Source organism: Plectropomus leopardus, chromosome 20 (assembly GCF_026936395.1).
Source record: "Plectropomus leopardus strain MGB_pleo_1.0 chromosome 20, ASM2693639v1, whole genome shotgun sequence".
Lineage (NCBI taxonomy): Eukaryota > Metazoa > Chordata > Actinopteri > Perciformes > Serranidae > Plectropomus > Plectropomus leopardus.
In genome coordinates, this window is record NC_142195.1 from 11,970,415 (window position 1) to 11,987,648 (window position 17,234).

General features: G+C 37.9%; 2 protein-coding genes across 3 annotated transcripts in view; both read right to left on the reverse strand.

Annotated features, from left to right (window-relative positions):
* nacc2 (NACC family member 2) overlaps positions 1-2,487 on the reverse strand; it is a 35,050-nt gene extending 32,563 nt beyond the window's left edge. Inside the window, exon 1 of the mRNA XM_042508758.2 lies at positions 2,052-2,487. The gene's annotated coding sequence lies outside the window, so the exon portion shown is untranslated. The remainder of the gene's footprint in view (positions 1-2,051) is intronic.
* A 4,127-nt stretch (positions 2,488-6,614) lies between these two features.
* tmem250 (transmembrane protein 250) lies at positions 6,615-9,207 on the reverse strand. Of its 2 annotated transcripts, none has more exons than XM_042509608.2 (2): positions 9,042-9,207; positions 6,615-7,970 (listed from the first exon to the last, which is right to left on the reverse strand). In XM_042509608.2, exon 2 carries the CDS (start codon positions 7,784-7,786, stop codon positions 7,367-7,369), a length of 420 nt encoding a protein of 139 aa, XP_042365542.1. In that variant the 5' UTR covers positions 7,787-7,970; positions 9,042-9,207; the 3' UTR covers positions 6,615-7,366. The 2 variants fall into 2 exon arrangements, with proteins under 2 accessions (XP_042365542.1, XP_042365541.1); XM_042509607.2 differs by having other exon boundaries at positions 9,013-9,206.
* Between the last annotated feature and the right edge of the window lie 8,027 nt (positions 9,208-17,234).

The window sequence follows — 17,234 nt, forward strand, 5'->3', positions numbered from 1 at the left end:
GACTTTGTACTTTCTCCCTGTTTAACCCTCCTTTGTCGGTATCTGCATCAGTTCTATTTGAAACTGTGTTGTCGTTCTCTCTCCTTGACACTCCCCACTTGTACACAGCCCCGGGCCCCCTTGTGGAATGCTGTATAATGTGAGGCCTATGGAGGAAGGGCATCCCGGGACACGGCGAGAGCACTCTCTCACACACACACACGCTAACACACTCACCGACACACGCAAACACGCACTCGCAGACAAATACAGCTGTTGAGAGCCATCACAACCCTTTGGCAGAAGTCCAGGTCAAAGACGAGTGGTGTTGGAAGGCCTCCGTTTAGAAAGAAAGAGAAAAAATAAAGTCCTACATTTTCCATGTATGTTGTGTTGCACACTAACTGAAGATAGAAACTTGGCAACACACTTTACCCCGAACTGATTTCCAAGTATTGAGGGGAGGGACATCATAAACTACCTGGATAAAAGCTGTCTTGCCTTAGGGCTGGCAGGTATGGATTCACACTGTTATCCAAAAGAGAAGAATAATACATCTTGTTATCCCCCGTGATATTTCTACATGGAAGAAACAGAAACAGATGGGCACTAAAATGCTCAAACACTCTGAAGTGGGATTCAAAACTGTAAAATGGTGAGGGAACGCTGCACACTTCACACTAAATGATTCATATGACTCTATAAGGCAAGCTGTCGTTTTAACATCCAACCTGTGCGACACCTGTCGGAGACCGGGATGCCACAGACACTGTAAGTGACACACTCATTCTGAGTTGTTGCCACATGTCAGATAAAAATGTCGACCATAACCTGCAAATATTTGGGATTTTTTTTTCATAGTCATCTTGAGAACAAACAGAATAAGAATGAGATGAGGGTGATAGAGAGAAGGAGCACATGTGAGAGGGAAGGAAAGTGACAGGAAATGAAGAAAATTGCCACAAGCTACATGCCGGCTAGCCACACACACACACACACACACACACACACACACACACACACACACACACACACACACACACACACACACACACACTGCACCCATGTATACACACAGAAGAAAGGGGGAGGTATTGCATGTATAGTCAGATGACTCCTGCAGGGTTCAGCCAAGGTAAACAGAGCCACAACGGACAGACCTGACACTACAGCAGGCAACAGTAAAGTGTATCCTCAAAACCTGTTTACTATTTTTAAATGTAATAGTAATGTTGCAATCACTCTGACTTTGCTAAACTTATTTAACAAACTAAATTACTCCACCCCCCCTTTTTTTCAATGTTTTTAATCCACTTTGGTTCACAAACAGCCTAAATGTTTTATACCCTGTATCATTTTTTAAATTATATATATATATTATATTATGTATAGACACTATTTCACTTGCACTAAGGCATTTTTTTTTAGACAAAACCATAATTTAAATAAGAATCTTAAATTAGCAGTGCTGGCAATTCAATGCAAGGACAATTCTTACAATTTAGGATTTGAGAAGCCAGCTGCTATATTTTACTCATTACTCCACTTGTGAAATAATGACCCCATACAACCCCAGCAGCTTCAATAGCTTTGTGTAAAGCACTCCTTGGCGCAATCATGCAACGTATAGCACTACAATGGATGCATTATGGGTGGAGATTTTTTGTGTGTGAGTGTTTTGGTTTCATCGTGACGCAAAACCGATAATATCGTACCACTTTCTCCACTCTTAAAAACTACTGGCAACACTATCTCCTGCGTTTAAAAGTGGTGCCCACCATTATAATTAAACTACAATGATATTCGGACTACAAATACTATCAGTCTGCGGCGCGTGGTCCAACCTATCATCCTCCGCGTGAAACCTTTCACATTTCACGATGAAAGTTTGAGACTCTAAACTTGCTCTTATCAAAATTAACTCTCGTGCTGTCACATTTTCTAGACTGATCAGCTGCCTATTGTGCCTTTAAAGAAGGCGAAGAATGGGGAATAATGCATGGTAAAAACCTATGCGTCACACAAATCAGGCAACGTAAACCTCAAGCCAAGACAGAAGGGGAGATATTTACCCGATGTATGTCGCTATTCCATAAACCGCGGCTGTCAGCTGGCGCAGATGTGGCAGGCTTTCTCTTCGGATAACCTATAAAGTTTGCGGGGTGTTTGAAAGAAAAAAAAAAAGAAGAAAAAACAGGCCCCGGTTTCCCCCTCGTCCGCTGGCTCACTCTATCACTCCAGTCCTATCTTGGCTGCTCGTCCCCCATCTCTCTATCCCACTCTCTCTTTCTCTCTTCTATCCCTTTGCAGGAAGTGAACGGCGCTCACATGAACAGTGCGAGCAGCCTGACATCATGCACCGCTCCGTAAAGAGTTTCTTTTTAAAGACGCAGACATTTTAGTTGCCAGGTTTACTGTAGGTACACTGTCCTACTGTAGTCTACGCGGCAAATGGACTGTCAGCAGTGTGCGCTCATATCGTGCGCCTTTACGGACACACGAACTCGGTGCACTCTGCAGGCTTAAAGGTGCAGACAGCTACTGGAGCAAAGCCGCAGGGCGAGTCAGGCCATCACTAGCACTGTGTGTCATATATTCTCGAAAGACAACTTATTGAAGCATATTTGCAGCTGTGTGGCACACAGGGGTGTTTTGTTGAGGTCCTAAAGTAAATTTACATGTGCGGTTACCTCACGTGTCCCTATGTGATGACAGCTCAGGCTGCGTGATGCGCATGTGTGCTGTTCTGCTAAATTATAAGCGCCAACTGCTGGCGGTGTGACCTCAAGTCAACTTTTCTTTACTGCAGGCATGCGATATCACAGTGCCACAGCCCACTAAATCACTGCTACAAGGGCTACTGTACTTCAGGGTGGCAGGATGGGCTTACTTTTGTTCCCTCCTTTTTTTTTTCTTTTTTTTTTTAACTTTTTATTAACAATTATGAGGCAATACAAAAAATACAAATGAAAAAAAAAATACACAAGTAGGTACAAACAATACAGACAAAAATAAAATACAATAAAAGAGAAACAAGCATGAGCACACAAGGATTTAAGAAACAAGAAGACTTTATTAATCCCACATAGGGGAATTTCACATTAAGAGTCAGAAACAGAGGGAAAATGCAAAGAAAAAAAGTGATTAAAGTGGAAAAAACAAACAATCCCCCCAACAATATTACAAAATACAAATAAGAGAAAATAAGATAATATAAAATCTCTATACACTACATACACCTTTTACTTATACAGATACTGTGTGTAGGCTACATGATTGATAGTTGCACGGGATAACTGAAATACACACGGTGTGCAGTATATAAAAAAATATAGAAATAAAGCCAGTAAATATTATTGCACAGAAAGTGGTAAAATATTGCACAGGAGAGAATTGCACTGCATGTTACACATATAGATATATAGAAATATATGTCTCATGTGAATATTTATTATGATAATGGAAACATAGAATATATATATATATAAATATGTATGTATGTATATAAATATATCTATATCTATATATATCTATATCTAGATCTGATTTTTTGATGGTGGTATATGAGGATAATTTCTTTAAAATATTATTTATTAATTTTATGAATGTAAAATTTAACTAAATACACTGCAAATTTGTTCCATATTTTTCATTCTTGGATAAATTTGAATTTTTTAATATTAGTAACATGTCAGGTTAAAAATATTTGTTGTTGTTAGCATTCTTTACATTTCCCATGATTGAAAAGATATTGACTAAAATTGGAAAAATAGTTAAATGCATTGGGGTAGAATGTAACTAAGTACATTTATTCAAGTTCTTATTTTTTAAATATATGTAGCCTACTATTTAGATTGGGGGCAATTTCTAAAACATTTGTAGCTGAAGCATCGTATGCCAATGCAGGATTTAGGGGCTTTTATCTGCAGAAATAATACATAATATTCATAGCTATGTTTTCATTAGTTTATAATCACTTGAACATAAATATAGTGTTTTTGTTACCTCAGAATGAGCATTTTATATGTACGTACAGAGTGGTTCCTCTTCTATGGAGTCCGCCATGTTATTCTACAGTAGCCCAGAATGGACAAATCAAACAAAGGCTCTACATAAAGCTATTCCTATTTTCCCGTTTTTGCGTCAGCCGCCGTGTCTCCTGCTTTGAAGAAAGAAGTTTAAGTTCTGCAACGTCACCTTGATGCTACTAAATCCTACAAATTGGACCTTTAATCTATATTTAATGTACCTGAGAGGCAGTAAGTGGCTTGAGACCCTTTAAAACAAACTGAAACCAAACCACAACATCAAAGTCAAAGTTTACATATTGATATGAGCAGTGAACTGTTCAAGCAAAAAATGATTTTTATTGATTTACATTGTTAATTTGTTGACTTTTAGAGACCTGAAGAGGTAAAATGTTTCCTGTTATAATAAATGTACAGTATACTTTGTAGGACTGTCAGTTACTGTTTGTACACACACTCGTCAGAGATAGTAAAGGTAAAAGCCAACCCCAGGGTCTCTCTCATTTTGCATTTCACATCGCTATACTTGCGTTTTATACTTATACTACTATTGGCAGCTCACTTGTCCATTTTTAAAAAGCTCCAACCTCACCTGATCGCTGTTGGGGTACAGGCCCATTAACATCTTGAACACAGCAGAAAAATACACCACCACAAGCTGAGAGTGAGTCATAAATGATGATTGAGAGGGAGTACTTCCATATGAGGCTATACATTGTTTTTTTTGTTTTTTTTAGGAAAATCCTGCATCGTAAACCTTTAATCATCTTGTGACCCCTTACAGGGATCCTGACCCTAGCTAGTGTTGCAAGTGGTCCAGGTTAAACAACTGTAATTCATCATACTTAGTTATCTCATTATCACCAGATAAATGTTGAGTGACAAAATGTAATTTATTACAACTAGAAAAAATCTGCTTGAGAAGTAAATAAATATATACGTCCTAAAACTGTGCTTTTTTGGTCCACAAGCAGGTTGTGGATCCATTCTGAATTTGAATTTTTTTATAAAAAGCACACAATATTAACTTAATAACTTTTAATAACTGTAAATTCACAGCGCAGAGCTTTTATTTTGAAGTGCAGTTTCTGTTTATTCTTGCAACATGATGATTTTTTTGTGTTCTAAGCCAACCTGCATTTAGTGAAAAAAACTGGATATGTGGCAATTTATTTTATGTATGGACTTTGAACTAATGATTAAGGAGAAATCTGGACTCCGTGGCTGGATCAGCTGGGAGCCGATGACATGGGCCATATCCCAATATGCTTTCCTCTCATTATTATTACATCTGACACTGGTTATTCATTTCATAGTGGCACTGAACTATCTTTATTTCTTTCTACGAAATTACATTATTTCTTAACTTCTGTCATCAGACTGTGTCAAAGTACTTCTATGCGATACCTAGTTTCCTTGAAATATCAAATAAAGTAGCATGTAATCATTTGTACCATGAGGTATCATTTGATCGGCCCTGTGATATTTCTCTATAAGCTTACAGTGGGCTGACGCCATTTAATAGAGGTTACAGTACCCTTATTGTACCTCTTGGCATTTATAAACTGTATGGCACCACTATAATATTCCTATGGGGACTATCATGTGTCTGTGGTACTCAGTGGCAATTTATAATGAACTCATTGTACTTAGGTTGATGCCATTACTACAGTTGCATTAATGTTTACAAGGAAATTAAAGATTTTTCATCATGGCTTATTGTTCATCCAACTTATAAAACTGTAAGTGTAGCCTAATAAAAAGGCAGCTCGATCCAATAGTTAACTGCAGTCTAGTAGCAACTCAGTAGATCAGACTTGAAATGAATTATGGTAGAAAAAATAAAACTGACGAGTCATTCAGACACAAGCAAACAGCTTTTCAGACAAAAAGAAGAAATGAAAATGAGTAGGCTTAATCATCAATTCTACCTAATGCACAACATCACAAGACAACTCAAGTTCTGTAGTTGTGCTCTGTTGTAACTGGGCTGTCAGATCGGCCCAGCTCAGAGTATGAGGCATATGATGTGTTGATCCTCAGAACAAAAGCTTATTGTTCGCCCCTTGATTATCCAATTACAGCCTGAAGCCCACATCAGTCTCAAGCATGTCTCAGTCAGGCCACCAGCCTGTGTGTCGAAAGTTCATAGCTAAAGATGGCAGTTTGTACACACTTTTGCTCAATTTAACAGATGATAAACATGGAAATCTAAGCTGATGCTTGTACACGAGTTAACCTCCCAAGTAGAACAGGTTGAGTGTAAAATGCTATTTGGGTGCTTCAGCCCTCCTTAGATCCCGTAAGCATACTTCATGCCATGTGAAAATGAGGCTATATAAGGTGATTGGGAAGCAGCCATTGCCACTGTTATGCTTGGCAGAAACAAGTTGTGGCTGGTGTTTGCGTGCTGGGGGAAGCTAAACAGAGAAGTCTGTCAGAGCAGCTCTGCAACAACGTGAAGAGCAACTGATGGAACATTTGACCCAAAGACGTTCTCAATTTGAACTGTCACACACTCTTGTGACACAGCTCGAGGCATGCCATCATGGGTGTTAGCCAACACAGTAAACACATTCACTGAGCCATGCATTGAAAGCACCAACATCAACAGGAAATTCATTTAATAACTTTACAAAAAAAGTTGTCACTTCATGCCCTTTCTCATATTGTGCCTCCCCACAAAACCACATTACACACACACACACACTGTTGAAAACTTGTTTTTGGTCACTTTTATCCACCATAAGTTACTGTGTCTCTGTGCTACATGTATGTTTACATGACGTTTACACACAACATAACCGTAATTATCTCCACCTGGGGATCATGGTACACTTTTGCGTCTGGACCCGTGTTGTTTTGGCACAAATGACTGTCTTGCATCAAACAGTCACTGATGCACATCAGTCATATGTTCAGTCACTTTTCCATGCAACACTGACATTCACATTTTCCATTATTGTAAACAAATGAGTGTCTAGTCAAGATGTCTTTCAAAACGTATGAAAACAGTCTACAAATGGCATGAAAATACAATTGAGATTGAAGACCTTTTGACCCTATCGGTCTCTTTAGAGTTCTACATGATGATCTAAGTATCAAACTGACTACATGCATCATTTTTGATATTCCGTAACCAGGTGGTTCTCTCTGAGATATACAGGAGCAACATTTTTAAAGGACGGTACACACAGTTGTTACACAGATTCTTATTGGATTCTATGAGATCTGAAATTAAGCCAATAAGATTTGAAGTTGATGTCAAAAGAGTCTTTTTCACTAGAGCTGAGACAGATGCAGGGTAGTCCTACAAAAAATGCTAAAGATGCCCATTCTCAGTGTTGCCCACATTGCAGCTACATGTCCACAAACACCATGAAGCACCAGCCAAGCCCCCCCACCAGAAACATGGTGATCTGCATGCTGTAGATGATCAGGTCATTCAGAACCCCAAAGTCCAGGCGCCGGTGCCCCAACAAAAGCAGAATGACAGACAGCTTGTACTGCAGCCGCAGGAGCACGCGCACGCTGACGTACTGCAGGAAGAAGAGAGCAGAGAGCGCCACCCAGAGCAGAGAGGTCAGCAGGCTGCAGCCAAAGTAGAGGAGGAAACGGAGGAAGCTGTACATGCAGCGTGAGCGCAGGTAGAGGTCAAAGTTATTGTACTTGGTGCGCACTAGCTTGGAAGCGTGTGTCGACCCGCAGGCCGAGTGCATGCAGGTGGTGTGGGGGCCATGGAAGCTGCGCACCCGCCGTGGGATGGGGATCACAGGCATGGGTGGGCTACTGGAGCCCAGAACAATGCACGGGAGTCCCGGTTACAGGTGGAGTCCTCTGTGAGTGCTGCTGCTGAGGAGGCAGATAGCTTCATTTGGTTGAGGAGCAGAGAGGGGCTCTTACAGGAGCCCAGGGAGGAGATGCAGCAGCAGATAGGTGACTTCTAGTCAGCAACGTTTTCTCCTTAAAATGTAACAAGAAATGACACTGTTACTGTATGTTTTTATGATACATTTTTAAAATGCACATGGACACATTGTTACAAATCGAATAAAAAAAAGTAAGGCTGTGTTTATGGCTGTAAGTTGAGTATTAGTGCTTTTTAGCAGCGGCCTGTGGGCCGAATCTGGTCCCCAATGGGGTGCTGGGTGACCCTCTCCCCAACTGTTTTCTAATTCACAATGAAAATAAAGTGATTCACACTGGGTATTGTTTTTGGACTTTTAGTATACATAAGGTGCCAGAGTGCATAAAACAGCATCAAAATAAAGCTTGTTTAAAAAAATAAGTGCCATTGGGAATCCCCCACACCCCAGGTTCTAGCTTAGCACCTAATATCCTAAAAATGTCCAAAAATCCAAGAAACATCCTAAAATCCTGTAAATATCTTGAAATCCTATAAATGTCCTCATATCCTAGAAACGTCCTAAAACCCTAGAAACATCTTCAAATCCTATGAATGTCCCCAAATTCTAGAAATGTGCTAAAATCCTATAAATGTCCTACAATCCCAGAAATGTCTCACAATCCTAGAAATGTGCTAAAATCCTAGAAACATCCTAATATCCTATGTCCTAAAATCAAAGAAACATCCTCAAATCCTACAATCATTTTAAAATCCCAGAATCATCCTAAAATCAAAGAAATGTCCTAAATTCCTGGTAACATCCTAAAATCATAAAAATGTCCTAAAACACTAGAAATGTCCAAAAATCCTAGAGATGCCCTAAATCCTAGAACTGTCCTAAAATCATAGAAACATGTATGGGGTTGCTGTCTTTCTGTTATTTTGCAAAACTGGCCCCCAGCAAAGCCAGTCGGGTATTCCTGCTTTATAGGTTTCTCTTAAGTTGCAAAACCGGTATGGATACATCTTTAGAGACAGGTTGAAGCCTATGTCTGTGGTAAAGCTCACAGTCTCGCAGTATCGCCGCCCCAAAAGGACGATTTATCCATATTCTGGTCTTCGAAATAAGTGATCGTGCAGAACCAATGGTAATCTTACATGCAACACTACGACGTCTTCCTCCTCACCAAGAAAAGCTGGTGTTTGAGTCTCAGACGACTGGAGCATTGTATCACATTATAATCAGTTGGCTGTGACATAAACACACAGGATTTGTTTTGTTTTTCTTCCACAAAACGCTATTTTATGGCTGCAGAGACGAGGCAGCGACGGCGAGCCGGTGCTTGTAGCCTCCGTCCTGTCGCAAAATATACGAGTCATCTCGCTGTGACGACAGCTGCAGAGTTAAAGGGGAAGCGCTCCTAGAAAGCAAGCTCGCGCCGGTGTTGACTGTTGACAACCATATGGTCAGCAAATATCAAGCAGGGCTCATATGTTGCATGCATGTGTGTAACTTTGTCAAAGTACGTTGGGAAGATGATATGAGGTTGCTTGTAAGTTCAAAACTTGTGTTTTTCATCGCTATTTTTTCAACTTTTCCTCCTCTTTACTTTTATCTTAAATTTCCCTCGGGATCAATAAAGTACCTATCTATCTATCTATCTATCTATCTATCTATCTATCTATCTATCTATCTATCTATCTATCTATCTATCTATCTATCTAAAACTGTACTGGAAACAGTGATTTGTGATACTTTCCTTCATTTTGATACTGTCCTAAAACAAAGGATTCAAGATTCAAGATTCGAAGTGTTTATTGTCTTATGCACAGTATGGAAACATGTTTCCCTGTACAATGAAACTCTTACTTTGCTGTCCACAGAATGCCTAACGTGTAGCAAATATAAAAGAAATATGAAATAGAAATTTAGAAATTTACAATAGAAGAAATATGAAATAGAAATTTCATATTAGGTCAATTTTACACACACTTGACCCGTGGCCTAATTTAAGCGTTATGCCACAGGCGCATGTTTCATCGTGGGGCACATATGAGAAGGGAATCTGCCTGAAAAATTTCTGCATTCCAGTTAATTTTTATGGCCTTTATTTATTTATTTATTTTATTTTCTGCATCATTTTATGGTGTAAAACACTTTAATTTCGTTGACATGAAAGTCCTCTGCTACTTCTATATTTGTATTATATACACATGTTAAAATACTTGTGTATCCCCTCCACTGAAATCTACACCTATGCAATAAATCAATAAAAACAAAGGAAATACAACAAAGAATAAAAAAAAGAAGACATTTATTTATATTTCCAGTATATGAAAACATTTATTCAGGGACTAAAACATCACGAAGATTAGAAAAAGACACCACCTGATTCAGTCTAAATACGAGGAAATGTCTCTTCCATATTTTCTTTTTTAGAAAATTGTTACTTCTGAGGGAGAGGGCGTGGTAACATTTCCTCTTTATTTATAAGGAAAAAAAAGAAGAGGACTTGGACTACAAAGGTTATGCATGCAACTGTAATCATGTGTCTATAAACCACACACAAGGTTACAGAGCGACTACATGCACAGAAGTGTGTGAGGCCTCAAGTGTATCAAGTAACCTTCAGTGCGCAGATTTATGTATCGGCCGAATGATTACACCCCGCTATCTGTCAGCATGCCAGATGGCAGCATGTGATGATAAATCTTAATAAATACATGCTATGTAAAAAAAAAAAAAGTTTATTACAGTTGTTAATAGCGCACTGGATCACTTTACTGTGAGTTTAAAGGTGTATTATACAAACTTAGGAAAACAAGCCTTATATTATTTAATCAAACATACATAAAGCTGCCACACAGACTGAATATATTAATCTGTGTACTTTGCTTCCACATTATGATTGAGTTTAGTAATGAAATCCATAGCATAATAATTTGAGTGGCAGCCAAAGTCTGAAGTCAGCTCAGGCCATACAAATTAAAAAGGGTGCATTTATGAAAATGAAGGGTGTTTTCTTTGACCACAAGAGAGCGCTCACTGTTAACAACAAAATCTAAACATCTTTTATAATACTTTACAGCTGCACAAATAATCAGCTCATCATATAGATTCTCATTAAAAACAAAGTGTCTGAAGTGTCTTCTGCCACCTCATCAAAGCTATAAAATGTGTTGGCCAGATGAATCTGACAGTAGCTTTAAAACCTGAAAATTAGCCATCTATAGGCCTATTCAGTGTGTTGTCAACGATAGTTTTGCATGATCTATCAACCTAAATGGCTTATTTTTCTTAAGTATTCTCTATGAATGCTTTCTGGTAGAGTTCTTACAGCTCAGGGTCGGGCCAGCACATGTGTTGAATTCACTGGAAAAGCTGCTTTCAGTGCATAGGAACCTTGAACTTTAATTTTGTCCTCACACAAATGTTAGTCAGTCAAAAGTACAGTCTAAAAATCCATCTTTGTATTATTCCATTAAAGCTCATTTATCCTGACAACCGGTTTAATCATACATCGTACAAAAGTTAACCTGCCTCACAAATCATTTCTGTCGGTGCTTGTGAACTGCAGAATAGTTTTAGTTTTAAAAAGCAAATATAACTTGCTAAATTGGATGAGCTGAAACTCAATATCTAACAGGGCTGATTCTGTCAAACCCTGTAATTTTAAACTCACAAAATACTGGAAATCACTGAGTTATCACACCTGTTTGTCAGAAATTTAGTTCAGACACTTTCTCCCAGCAGGAATCTTTTTTTCTATCTTTGCTCTGAATTGGATTTTTGGATCTTTGGATCATTTGGGAGCAGAACTTGCTGTACAGGTTGTTTTACTTTCTTGGTTCAAACTGAGTTGATTCAGTTTGGTGAGAAAACTTTACTGTCTATCTTCCTCCGTACCTCCCCAGAGAGGTGTTCTTATAATGGGTTGCACTATTTTCTGGTTGGAAGATTAATGGTGGTCATTTAGAAAAAAAAAATACCTTGAGGGGTATCCTTGCTTGTCGGGTAGAGAAGAACTAGTTTCCTCTCTCAGGGATAAATAGTATTGGCCCAGTGGGAAAGGACTCAGGTTGGTAAAAGAGAAGGCATCAGAATGATCTCCACGTGACTTTACATTTATGTTGACCAACAAGCAAACATTAGCATTAAAAACATGCAAATATGTAAGATAAGATAAGATAATCAACTCAAGAGTCAGAAGCAACAGAAAAAAAAGCAAAATAGTGATTAAGTGGCAAAATGGATATAAATATTTGAAAAAAAAATTTCATGAAATAAAATCTGATATATATATATATTACATACTTACCATTCACTCATACAGTCTTGGTGGTAAACACTTATCCCAGACCTTCCAGACTATCACAGGGCTGACACATAGAGGCAGACAACCATTCAAGCACATATTCACACCTATATATATATATCCATACATACATTTTTATGTGTATTCATATGTATTTATGACTCAAAATGATGAAACAAAACATAAATCCTTTCCTTCAGCTGTTTCCATAAAATGGGTTCCAATAAATGTCAAAGGATATATTGCAGTTTATTTGCTTACACCTTGACTGTCAAAGCGCAAGTTAGAGCATACTGTAAAAATATCCTGTCAAAACTGACAAGGACACGACCTCTACTTGTCCAACAAAGATCAGCTGTTTCTTTTTAATGAGTCTAAATCACACGAATTGACCCATTTACAAGGCTCACTGAACAGAACAGGACAAAGCAAAGTTTGAATTTAGCTGTGATGCCAAGTTCCAAATTAATGTTTTACAATTGGAGATTTAATATAATCTGCTTGTGCCCGGGCCAAGACAGGTTTTTCAAAATTCATCTCTATAAATGTCAGTCAAAGAGCCATTGTTTTCCTTTTTATATTGATCTCCATTGTCTCAGGCAGTTAATTGCATTTTCATTTATGCTTGAGAAACTCTTGGATGGAAGTTTTTCTGCTGGAAGTTGGCCTGGAGATTGAGCACACGAAAGAAAACATTTCCCACCACTGGAGGGAGCTGTTTATTCAGCTTTCACTAACAGTGCTTTCCAATTCAATGCTCATGAGTAACAGCACACCCAAGGGCATGACACCAAAAATCTCTCCTCCTTCTTATATAGGCATATTTGAACAAAATCCAGCTCCTACATTACTGCTGTCTTTGATAAATGGACACATGCAGCAGCATTACAGTTGCGAATGCCTCTAAAGTAGTGCCAAGTTTCGATGTTGCCTTTCCGCTACATCTGGTTAATAACTGCATCCAAGCTGAGGAGGCTCCTCTGTCTCGTACCATTATCAAGAAAAACGATGTCAATAAAGTGGATGCTTGTGATTTAGGCATCCAACTGCCCTTGTAAAGGATGTATACTGGTTCTAATCATGCATTATGGCAATATTATTGACTCATATTTTTCCCTTCCAAAACATGAAGACCTTTGAAGTGTTGCCTCATCTTCCCGAAAGGTGGAGGCTGGTCAGAGGAACAAATTCTCTGCAGCTTTAAGTTTCTTTTCTCCGAGTTTGAGAGCAACTGAAGAATGGTGCTTTTAAAATGTCACTGCCAAGATCTTCATTCACTGACAAACTGCAAAAGGCCGAATCTACTCTGTGCTCATAGCCTTGTGGCGATTGCAATCCACCCTCCGCCCCCTCAAACCTTTGCCAATACATTGCCATCATGACCCAAAGAGTGTCTAGAGTAAGCAAGATTAAAGGGGCAACATGTCAAAATCCTCTTTGACTCCTCCAAATACACTTGGGCTAAATCAATTAATTCATTAACTAAGTAGAGGTCACAGCCAATAGTTGAGCTAAGACAAATTAAATCAATTAGTCGGGCTAATAAGATGAGGGAGACTTTAATTAGTGAAAGTTTAATCAAAGGAAGGTTTGGGCTGTGCCGCGTTATGAAGCAGCTCAATGGATCTCCTATAGAAAGATCCATTAGGCCTGTCAGACCAAACTTTGGCTACATATATAAGCACATAAAAACAGGGAGACACATATATTTTCATATGTCGCTTCCACTTCATTTGTATCTCAATGCACGTGTCTGATGTTTTCTGTTGACTTAAAAACTTAAAATAGATAAAATTGCACTGTAAACTCACAAGCGGATCTCAATTTTATATATTTAGAAAAATGGTTGGCTTGATAAAGGTAAGTAAATAGAATTATTAGTTTTAATTTGTGTATATTTCACACCTAAGTGTTAGGTTTATTTACATTTTAGTTGTATTCACTTCATTTTGTGAAGTTGTTGCAATTTAAAAATGACAAATGAATAAAATTGTTCTTTGTAAGTAATAGCAACTTTTTAAGTAAATCAAGTTAGTTGGACTTAACGGCACTGTAAAATCTGACAAGTTAATCTTACTTAAAATAATCTTGGAAACCGATTGCCTTTGAAACAATAAAGTACATATAAGTATTACTCTAATTTACTCTATATCTAATTATTAAGTTTACTGAAAATCTAGCTGTTTTTATTTAATGTTGTGAAGTTGTTGCAACTTAAAAATGACAATTGAATTTACATTGTTCTTTGCTGTTATGTAAGCAGCGTCAGTAAAACAAGTTAGTCTGACTTAACTTGATCATCACAAAGAGGATTTTGCAGATGATGAAGTTAGGAGATCTGCAAGTTCTGTTTTGGTAAAATGTTTAATGAAATGTAAATATGACTGACTAGTTGGCAACCAGAGAAATACAGACATACAGCACAGTAAACCTGGTTTACTGAAGTTGCTAAAACTTAAAAAAGATTGATTTAATTACACTTGTCATTTTTTAAGTTGCAACTTCACCAAATGAAGTGAATACGTTTTAGGTAAACCTAACATTTAGATATAAAGTAAACGTAAATTAAGACTGATGGTTGTATTTACTTATATTTTTCAAGGCAATTGGTTTCCAAGATTCTTTTAAGTAGCATCAGCTTGCCAGATTTTACAGTGTAAAAGATGAGAAAAGGGCTGAACACCGATCCAGCAGGACATTTAGGTGTGCAGAGGATGCCAAGCCTTGGAGAGCAAATTAAGTACCCAATTAAACTAATTAAAATAAACTATAATGCAGGCAGTCAGGTCACACAGTTGCTTCCAAGTTTCTTTGCTATATAAAGTTGAATTATTAAGGAAGTAGCCCCGAGCACATTCAAACACTTTTAATCTCCCTCAGTGTTTCTTTCTTCTTGTTGCTTCATCATCTCTTGTGCATGTGTTTCAGTTAAGTGCATGCATCTGTGTGTGTGTGTGTGTGTGTGTGTGTGTGTGTGTGTTTCATAATCCTGTCAAGCCATCTGTTGTCATTAAAACCTGCTCCTGTTGCACCACAGATCCCAAGCATTCATCTGGCCAGATGTTACTTTGAACTACTGTGGTTCAAAGTTTTGTGGGTTGTTTTGCGCAAACCTCAACAACTTTGAACAGCTAAGTCAAACATGTTAAAAGTTCATGTGTCCAAAAGAGTTTCTGTAGTACTTTGAGAGGAGTTACACCTCAGAGAAATGCATCAGTTTGGATAATGAGAATGTTTTAACATTTTCCTTTCAATAAAGCCATTTGTGTCTGCAGATTTTGCCTCTGAATCATAAATAAACTGTTGAACAGTTCACGCTAATACAGATCTTTCCCTTTTGGTCTGTCTTGTCTTTGTTTCTTGTCCCCCACATGTGGCTGGATTGGGCTTGGCTAGTGTTAATCCTTGGCATAAGGGGGCTAGGCTGGATTATCGACTGATGTGGAAACATCTGCATGCATGAATGAAAGAGGGCTGTGGAACTACATTTGAATCTCCAAGACGTCATAAATCGTAAAGATCATCACCGGATCAGAATTAAGTCATCATTCTAAAAACTAGGATTGGAAAAAATAAAAATAAAGTTGAATATGTCAAGAGGAAAAGTCGAAAGCATTAAAAAAAAAAAAAAAAAATCTCAACCACATTTCAAACAGGTCTGCTATGTTTTAAGGGCTGTGTATTGGCAGTTATCTGGCAATACGATATATATCATGATACAAGGGTTATGATTCAGTATATTGCAATATTGTAAGCAAGGTGATATATTAGCCTACATGTTTTAAAAATCAAATTTAAGAGCTAATGGTGTTGTGTGAGATCAGTTGTGAATATATATTTGCTTCAGGATATTTATTGTCTTTTTTTTAACTGAACTTTACTGCCAATTTAAAATAAATAAATAAATCTGTTTCTCTCTTTGCTCATCATGAGCCCCAATAAGACTGGGGCCTGGGTTTTGTGTTTTACATATTTTGCATATAGACCTATTTCTATCTGCATAGATCCATTAATATGCAGGGATGATTTAGAGGGCAGGGGAGACTGGGGGGATTAGGCCTGATTCAGTCCTCACTGGGGGGAGTTTGAGGAAGGAGGAGGTTTACATCAACAAGCCCTGATTTACGTTGGTGAACAGATGGCGGAGAAATTGCTCTGTTTGGAAAAGATGTGCAATTTATTTCAGTTGATATTGTGGCGAGAGAGAGAGAGCAGAGAAAGAGGGCTGAGATGAGGTTACTATAAGACTGGTTAGGTGAACTTTATTCTCATTGTACGGTGAAATGCAGGTGAAGCACATGCTTTTTTTAAGTATTGTGTGTGGTCTCTAGATTAAAATGAAATGCGATAATTCCGAGTGCAGTGCAAGCACACTGCAGTATGTTTTTAGCACACTCAGCTCACTCCAGTTGCCGGGAAAAATGTTGGCATTGTATGTTTCTGCAAACCATGGACACCATACATTTGCACGTTATTATGTAGCGGAGACATTGAACCTCTACATTTCAGCGTTGCTGTCTTTAACATATGGTTAGGTTGAGACACAGAAACACAGAGACCCTAAAGGGACAAATACACGGTGGAAAAAAATTATGAAAAAAAATCTCCCAGGGGAACAAACATTTTTTCCCACCATGAAATTGTTTTTCCACCATCATTTTTTTTTCACCAAACAGAATTGTTACTTTTCTTTATATTTATTTATAACTATTATATATATATTTTTTTATTTTAGAAGGAGCTGTTTTTGTTTTATATGGTGCCAAGACCATATCTCAAAAGATGGTTACTCAGATATAGCCCCATTATTGTTCAAAGTTAAAAAAAAACAACCTTTATGATGTTTTTATATATAAATGAAGAGAAATAATATAAAAAAATAAAAAATCAGGGAAATTTCCCTGGTATTTCTACTTTTAACTGTTCCAAAGACATACTGGAATGTAGAGATGGGAAATGTTAATGTTTTATGGAATGCAAGTTATTCATTTCTCAAGGCAAAACACCTGTGCCAAATGTTTCTGTGTAAATCCCACACACAGGCTGCATCTTGACACAATTCAA